We start from the raw sequence: 9,022 nt of genomic DNA, 5'->3' as shown, positions 1-9,022 counted from the left end.
GTCTTCTCTCAGACAAGCGTTGATTGGTGCAACTCACGTCTATCAAACATCTGACCGGCACCGTTGGCCCGAGCATGAGACCGTCAGACTTTTGCAAATGCTTGGTTGTTGGTTTGCACAAGGTTGGTATCCTCAAGATGTCACATTATTAAGATTCAACTCCCAAGATAGCGTGTATGCTAATAGTTATAGTTGTTGAAGGGCCAGTGCCTTGTTCGCATGTTTATTTGGTTGAAGGAATGGGGTACGTCAACTTTGGTTCCTTGGCTGGTCTCCAGCAACACTAAACGCGCCAACAAAATATGTCAGAAACGCGCCAACAAAATATATGTTCAGATGTTCAGACACATCTGACAGTAGTTTGCAGACAAATAAATAATGTAAACGAATTGTTGCAGACAAAGTACATACGGCTTAGCTGGTTGGTTTCGGAAGGTTGATTGAATCAGTTGATATGCGTTCAATAGAGAAACATTTGACTTTCCTCCGATAACTACTATCTCCGGAACTAACCCATGTTCACATAATTTACCAGGAATATTGTCTAACCTTTAGTTATAGGGACCAAATATGACTTCCTAAGGGCAGATGGCTACAGCATAAAGATAGATTGGATCTCGCTGGATCTATAGTAGTTAGCCGACGCTAGAAGAAGAAGATGCCTCCAGGTACCCAGGCAGTGGTGAATGCCACTATGGCCTGGCTCCAGTCTTCTTGGCATATCCATGTGCCCTTTGCCTGGTTGGAGACCTGCGTGGAGTGGGTTCAGGAAGAGGGAGGGGGAGCCCGCCTCACACAACAGCAGATAAACCAACAGGTGCAAACCATAAACAATTGTGTCATTGGCATGCAAGTGAATGAGCGCAAGACATATTGTTACAAAACGAGTGTGTTTCCAGGTGTTAGACCAGTGGCTTTTGGCAGATCTGAGGGACCTGGGCCACCCTGTACTCCCAGGTGATCTGTCTGGGGCCCAAAAGACTGAGCTCACAGGCACGTTTTGTGTTCAGGTAAGTCTTGCATCTGTAATGTATGCTCTAATAGTGTATCTATATACATTGTGGGTATCTATATACCCACAATATATGTCCACCGGGATATATATCTATGCATCCGTTAGCCAAGAAGATATTGACAAACTATTTTGAAATGTGCTTCTAGTGCTCCCCAAACGACTAAAGCACGTATTATTCACTCACAATCCCCTACATCAAGTGCCTCTGTATATTGATCACAAAACATTTTTGCATAATAAGCAATATGCAGAGAGTGCACCTTGTAACCCTAAGGCTTTTCCACGGTCCTAGATGGACTCACTTCTCGACATCAGCCAGCCAGCTTACGGCCAGCTGCAGAATTTGAGAGGCAAGGACTGCACCAATGAGGAGGTGAATTCTGTAACCCAGGCAACCCAGAGACCCTGGGAGGCCAGGCCAACCCGCATGCTGCTGCTACAGGTTAGGCACTGAGCAGGCCAGCGTTTGGGCACATCCTGGCCCTTTTGAAGCACTGAAAGATAACACAATGCATCAACATAAATGTTTACAAATATATTAATGAAAAAAATACAAATTATTAGAAGAAAAAAAAAATAGGTCTAGGTAAAACTGATTAAAAGGTACACTAAAAACAATTATTAGTATTTTATTTATGCAAATAAATAGCAAGCTTTAGTTTTTGTCGTTAACAAGAGGATTCTAGAAGTGTTGGGATGTGCTGTGATTACAATTATTTTTCTCATTGTCCAGTCTGCAAAAATCATACTTATTCTTAAATCAAACTGGAATTAAACTTAATGATTGGGTTAATATAAAACCAAGAATCTGTCTCTCTGTCTGTCTCTCTGTCCAATACTTGACTCACATACCAATTTTTCACATCAAGTGGTGTGATTTTGTTGCTAAGAAACATTTCCAGGAAAAGTATGCTTTTAGTCTGCCTATTTTAGCATTTCCCCCCCTGTGTTAATGCATTAAATAGCCACTTTATCAAGCATGTGCAGTCTATGTAAATATAATTGTAAAATAACTACCTCTGCCTCCACAGCAGGTGTTAAGATGGAAAAGAAAGAGATTTGGAGACGCCTAAATCCAATGGCACTGTGCCAAATAAACATTTATGGATTTATGCAAGGGAAAGAGTTTATTTGCAATAATTAGATGGTAGATTTTAGAGTCAAGTAGATTTTGCTTTCACCTGGTGCAAAAGGTTATTTTCTGGTAAATTGTTATATTAATGTACACATACCAAGACAATTTAACAAATGCTACACACCCACAGTGCTTCATTTTGTTAGGGTTAGGGTCAAATTCTTTCAAATTTGTATGGAATTCTTCACAAATGTTGTGGAACTGTAGATGTATCGTACAGTGCCTTTTATAGTGCATTCAAACTGAATCTGATGTCACATTCTGGTATAGCTCCCATCTCAAGGCACATTTGGTTGCTTGGAAACCAACATGAGCACATGCGACAGAAGTAGACATTTTCACTTCACCATATCTTAATCCAACCAATAGCGAGACAGAATAATAATCACAAGATGTCTGTAATGTAATGGTTATATTTATTGGAAACAACATAATACCGATTGATCATTAATTGGTAATTTCCATGATGGGCTTTTCATGATGGGACCATACAAGATACAATCAATTCTCTTCCTAAAATTAAAAAAATACAACATAGATCTTGAGTAATGTTACTTTGAGGCAGTTTCAATTTTAACCAACTTTTGGTGTCATAGAAAAAGATTACTCATAGAAAGGATTCATCATCAGGAAGGATTCTGTTAACCAACACAAAAGGGAAGCGCTTACTTATGTTGGTGTGTTTTTGGGCACCATTAGTCTACGGCACCAATGGTAAACAATACAGTATTATATCCATTGCTGATAGTCCTGAGCAGGAGGAAAGAAAGTTGGTTTTTGGACAGTTGTTAGGGTATAATAGCAGAAAAAGTACAAAAAGACCCTAAAAGAAACCCCAGCAGGGTTACCAAAAGGTAACCCTAAAGGACTAAACCATTTAGGCTTAGTCCTTTATCGCAACGACCCGGGTTCGATTCCTGCCTGTGGTCCTTTGCTGCATGTCCTCCCCTCTATCTCCCAAACCTTCCTGTCTATCCAACTCTGTGATAAGCATAAAAATGCACAGAACAAAAAAAAGCATATGTATTATATTTCTCCCAACAACTACTCACACGTAACGGCTTCATGCTGTGTCACCTATCCAGTAGTCTTTAATTTGGGTCTAACTGTGTGCGGTCTGCTGGGCAGGTGACCGATGGGGTGCAGAACCTGGAGGCCATGGAGTACCAGCCCATCTCGGCTCTCAACACCTCTCTCAGGTGAGAGCCACATGCACACGTCTTCCAGGGACCCCGGGGTCCAACGCCACTGAACGGCCAATGAATGAGCAGAGCTTGCACAAGCTCTTGCTACAAACCATCAGTGTTTCCAGCTAAACGGTTGTGGGGTCGAACCCTAACGTCCACTGTGTACCTGTAGGCGTCCTTGAGCCCTACCAGCTCGCTAATGACGTGTATCGACAAAACCAAAATCACTATATATCGCTTTGGACAAAAGCGTTTGCCGAATGACTAAATTGTACTGAAATTAAGTTGTTTTTATCTTGAATTTAACTGTGGCCATTCCATCAAACAATATATATTTTTTTCTCCCCCAAATCAGATTGCGACAAGAACACACAAATCATTGATTGCAACTTTTACATCCAACTACCATTGACCACGTAAATGCTTGTTGGGATGGAGAAAAGAAGAGTACCACCTTGTTGCTGACGGTCCCCTGTGTCCACCCTAGGCCCGGTGTGAAGCTCCAGCTCCAGGGGCAGATGGTGTGCCGGCTGGGGGTCCTGCTGCTGGGGCCGCCGAATGTCAAGGTCCTCGGAGGAGAGGTGGAGGACTTGGTGGAGCGGAACAACCAGGTAGGCTTGGCCCTTTCTCTTTATATAGCGCTCTCGCCCTCCACCCCCGGCTGGCTGTCTTTCTTCAACTCGGGGTTCCATTGGAACTGGAACGCGCAGCCTCTCCTGTGGGGGCAGAGTAGGACAAAATCCCTTTGGTCCTATTTTCTCTATCGGGTCTAAAAAAAATGATTATTCCTGATGATAATGACGGCTTGCGTGTCAACCAGTCAACTGTCCCATTTGATAATGGGATTTATAATGTGATCAGGCTAAGTGGCATTACCAGTCAGGATGTAATTAGTTTGACTCGAACCAGGGCAGGGTACTCTGCGGAGCCCTGGGTCTCCCTGCAGAGGAGCAACATCCTGGAGGAGCTGGAGAGGAAAACGCACCTGCGCTACAGCAAGGTGAGTCACCCGCAGCAATGTATAATGATGAGGTGGAGATTGAGGGTAATAAGTAGGTGTGGGAAAAATGATAGATTCTTCGATGCATCGCGATTCACTCTAGAACAATTCCTTTTCGATGCAGAAAAATGAATAATCTGAAACAAATTTAATTAAATTTTATTTTTATTTTTTAAATTAAATTTGTTCACCTGCTGCAGAGTGCTACAGAAAACTCTCCTTTCTGCACGCGGGTTCTCTGTGCAGAGAACCGACTTTATATAATATAAAATATTAGATAAGGTAATATAAAATAAAAAATATTATAAGGTATAAAATATTAGATAAGGTAATATTAAATAAGGTAATATTAGATAAGATAATTAAAGACTGTTGATTGTCTTTAATGATCATCACACAAGTAGGAAGTGATTACCAATCTCTGAGTAGCAAACTCATTGATCGTTTTAGAATCAAATTGTTGACCTCTCAATCGAAATCGAATCGTGAGTTGCCAAGAGCTTCCCACCCCTAGTAATAAGGTAAAAATTTCCCACCGATGAAATGTGTTAGTGTTTATTTTGAAAGCAACTCAATGAAACTCCAGATAGAAAGAAATGGCAGCATTGCCTGCATTTCATGTCCCTGTACCTCGTAAAATAGCAAGATTGTGAATTCCTGCCAGTACTATTATGCTTAGCATAGTAAATATGATAATAATGATAATGAAGAGGAAAACAGATTTTCAGTGTTTCCTTCATAGATGTGTATGTTAAAATCAAAGTTACACATCACAAGGCTTTGTCTCGTCTCCCAGAGTTTGTAATAAACAGTCCCCTCCTTTCAATTGAACAGCCTCATTCGAACGCTGTATAACTGAACCATGCATCTATGTCTCCTTTTGTGTCATTAGCAAACCATGAAATGGAGGATGACCAGGAGCTGTTGGCCAGTCTCGAGGCCCAGGAGGAGCTGGACAGGGCTCAGGGCACAGCGTTTATGGACAGCGGCTACAGGACAGGCTCCACTATCACCACCCAGGCCCACCCTCCATTATCCAGGTAGGTAATGGCGGGACAAAATTAGCCCAGAATTGAGCCTGTTATTGTTGTTATTGTCCTGCCTGGACTGAATGGTACCTCACCGGCCCTCAAGCTTTGCTTTGAGCTGGGTGATAATTCAATGTTACTCTCGCCATTTTTCATTGGCATCGTATTGAGACTAACGTTTATATTTGTGATCATATTGTGATACTCTTGAGTTCAGATCTTTTTTTATGATATATATTATATATATTATACGTATAATATATATATATATATAATATATAATATATATATATATATATATATAATATAGAATGTCAATATCTTTGATTTGTATGGCATCTTTCTTAAACAGTTTTAACATGCACGTAAAGCAAATGGATTAATAAATAAAGAAAAAGCAATGGCTCGATAAAGACAAGAGAACAGAGGTGGAGAGAGCACCAGTCAATATGCAAATAAATTATGAACTGATATAAAAATCTCATAATAGTCTCACAGCATAAGGTGTATACTATTTAGATTTGCCAAGTGTGTTCCCATACCACAAATGATTTGTATAGCATGGTGTTTGATCATCGTCATATACTGTTATACATTACATTCATTCAATTAATTTCATTTTTTTATCAGTCCCATGACCAGTTAATGAAGAAAACTAGTAACTTTATTACAGTGACCATCTGTAGAGCTTCACAGGCACTCAAATGGAGGTATATTTTCTAGGCACCCTTAAATCCAAAGCACTCAAACAATCAAAAGCCCAGTGGGAAAAGAAATGGACTCTCAGGATGAGACCTCTATATTATTCAGATTGGGCTCGTTTAGGAACACTCATCTGTTCATTATTGCATACAAGTCTAGCTTTCGACATTTTGAATTCGGTAATGGTCATTACTAAATGGTCGGATAGCATGAATGTATTTTTGGTGTTGCCATTAAAATTGACACCCAATGCCATGGTGACATTACCAATGACCCAATAGCCTGAATATAGATACAAAACGTAGAGTTCATCAAATATTCATTTCTAAGAGTGTAGTCCTCTAGTGCAGGACTGCCATCTTGAGACTGTGTCCATCTACTCCATATTCAGTGGTGCTGAATTGCATACAATTCAGCTGAATTGTATGCTGCATTGCATACAATTCAGCACTTGTTTAAACTAGGTCGGCCTTGATGCATTGATATTATTGTATTTTATATTCTTTAATCAGTGATTTATTAACAAACCATGATACGCTTTTATCCTGTGAGACACATTTACAACCACAATGCTACCTATTCTTCATATAATAATAATATAATATTATTCATATTATTTATGACTTCCACCATGACTTGGATAGAATCTTTGCGCATGCTTAACTGTTGTATGTACCAGTAATATGAATTGGTTTCTTCCAGGGGCGAATACTCAACACTTTCTCACGGACGCAATCCTGTCGAAGCCGGAAGAATAGGTTTTGGTGACCAAGGAGATTCTGTCCTTTTTGACCCACCATCCTCCATGAGATCAAATCGACACGAGGAAGAACATTTCCCTGATGAAGACTTTGATGACCTGCCTTTGGATGAGTTGGACAGCGTGGTCTTTCGAGAGGATTCAAATGAACCGGCGCATCTAAACTCCCCACAGGCTCGCGATGAAACAAGAGGCCGGTCCCACAGCTCGGCTCCACCCTCCCTCGGCAGGCCCCCATCCCAAGGGCCTTCTGCCTCTGGCTCTCACCCCGACGCCGGCAGCTCCCGGTTCAGCAGGCCGGTGACCCCTAAACCCTCCGTGTCCTCACCGGGAATACCTGAAGATGCCTATGTCCTCCCGGACGACCCGGACTTGATGGACATGGACATGGAGTACTGCTTCGAGGAAGAGATGCACACGCCTCAGCAGACCTCCAGAGGCCTTGGCGTTGCTGTCCCGCCGGCTGTTTCCACGCCACACCCAGAGTCCACAGACCGTGCCCAGGGACCTGCCATGCGTTTGAAGGATGTGCCTTCGACGGAGCCCGTCGGACACAATTCGAGACCATCTTGGAACGTCAACGCCACACTAGCGCTGACCTCTCCTCCGTTCACCTACCTGAGGTTGCTGCAGGCCAAGTTCCCCGGAGCGCGACAACGCCAGGGCACCAGCGTGCGCATCAAGGCCTTCATCGTCACCCTGCTGGGCAAACTGACGAGCAGCACCGGCGCTTGGTGCGTCCGGGCCACCGTGTCGGACGGCACCGGCTACCTGGACGTGGAGCTGTCGGATCAGGTGCTCACCGGACTGCTGGGGTTCACCGTGGCACAGAAAGGCGCCATGAAGCGCGATCCGAGTCGCAGAGGGGAGCTGGACGCCGGCATGAGCCGGTGTAAGGAGGAGATGGTGGACATGTGCTGCGTGATGACGCTGGCGTTTGAGGAGCAGGGCAGCAAAGCGGTGGTCACCAGAATAGACCCCGTTACGGAGGTAGATCTCGGAGCCCTGGAGCAGAGGGTCAGGGCGAGGGAGGAGGGGAAATGATGGACTGAAACGGGGCAGAGGCCGGTGCACGGAATGGAAAGGCAGCTTTGTGAAGAACATTTCAACTGTGCTGGTAAAGCAATACCGATTGAAACGTGTGACCCGGCCTCCACACATTTATGATAATTGATTGTAAATCATGACATTTACGTTTTATGCAATACATGAATCCGTAACACGAATCCGTATGCCACTCATTTAGAGGAAAATTTCTGGGCTCACTGATGCATCCAACAAGCGTTCAACCAATATGAAATTTGCAGTGAGAAAATGAATTGGCATTGCACAGCAATGAATGTATAATGGGCCAGTTAATAAACATTAAAATAACTTCAGGTTGTCCCTTCTATACGTTATGTGTAACTTATGCATACATGTATCAAATCTGTTTTGCAAACTGGTAATTATAGGTGGTTTTATTCAAGGTAGCAGTAATGGGAATCTGAAGTTCTGAATGGAGACACATGAGTGCCAAGGAAAGAGAACAATTATTTATGCGCTGATTGTTGAAATGAATTGGTGTCCTTTGCATTCATTCACTCAATACATCTTTTGCTCCTGATTGAAAATGATTGAATGTCCAAGGGCAGTATTGGTCTGTAATAAACTTGGCCATGAAAGAATGAGAGAATTAGACATAAAAGGAGAGACCATGGACCTCCGCTGTTCTCATTCAATGTTGAGCTCATCTGTGATTTGAGTATGGTGGGTTTATATTTAACCGCACCACAGAAACCATTTCCTACCAATTTGATATTTTGCTTTTATATTTTATGGTTTGCGTATGTGTGTAGACTCCAGTGTTGTGCATGAACTAGTTAATTGAACAAGTTCATTTTTCTATGAACTTTGAACTGAACTTGACATATTTTTAACTAAAGAACTTGAACTTGAACTAGTTCAGATTGTCATTCTGAATTGATGCTTAGGTCCAGATTACATGTTTATTAAATAGAGTTACTGCCTTAGTTGTGATGAATGAAACCGGTGTAAAAATAATATCCACAGCAATTTGAGATTGTAGTGATGGGCAGCAGGTAATGGAGAGGATTCATTTTAAAAGATAAGCACAGAATACTCACTCCAACAGTTTTTCTTATTTTCGGTTTCTCAAAAAATGTAATGAACTGAACATGAGCTAGTTCAAAACT

At 42.2% G+C, this 9,022-nt stretch overlaps 1 protein-coding gene across 3 annotated transcripts; it reads left to right on the top strand.

The window, feature by feature from the left end:
* The first annotated feature begins 62 nt into the window (after positions 1-62).
* Positions 63-8,202, top strand: rmi1 (RMI1, RecQ mediated genome instability 1, homolog). 3 transcript variants are annotated; one of them, XM_084467692.1, is made up of 9 exons: positions 63-122; positions 556-817; positions 900-1,010; positions 1,308-1,457; positions 3,279-3,349; positions 3,825-3,948; positions 4,247-4,337; positions 5,230-5,377; positions 6,770-8,202. In XM_084467692.1, the coding sequence occupies exons 2-9, from the start codon at positions 659-661 to the stop codon at positions 7,869-7,871; spliced, it is 1,956 nt and encodes a 651-aa protein (XP_084323818.1). In that variant the 5' UTR covers positions 63-122; positions 556-658; the 3' UTR covers positions 7,872-8,202. The 3 variants fall into 3 exon arrangements, with proteins under 3 accessions (XP_084323818.1, XP_084323817.1, XP_084323819.1); XM_084467691.1 differs by having other exon boundaries at positions 118-817; XM_084467693.1 differs by lacking the exons at positions 63-122; positions 556-817 and having other exon boundaries at positions 971-1,010; positions 1,290-1,457.
* The last annotated feature ends 820 nt before the right edge of the window (positions 8,203-9,022 follow it).

This window comes from Micromesistius poutassou (assembly GCF_964030765.1).
Source record: "Micromesistius poutassou genome assembly, chromosome: 5".
NCBI classification, from domain to species: Eukaryota; Metazoa; Chordata; class Actinopteri; order Gadiformes; family Gadidae; genus Micromesistius; species Micromesistius poutassou.
This window is presented reverse-complemented; position numbering and strand designations above follow the sequence as displayed.

Bases quoted from the DNA above. Each gene is read 5' to 3' on its own strand.
- rmi1 (XM_084467692.1), top strand. From the start codon at position 659: ATGCCTCCAGGTACCCAGGCAGTGGTGAATGCCACTATGGCCTGGCTC. The intron at 3,949-4,246 runs GTAGGCTTGGCC...GACTCGAACCAG, and splicing joins TGGTGGAGCGGAACAACCAG to GGCAGGGTACTCTGCGGAGC. The intron at 4,338-5,229 runs GTGAGTCACCCG...TTGTGTCATTAG, and splicing joins CGCACCTGCGCTACAGCAAG to CAAACCATGAAATGGAGGAT.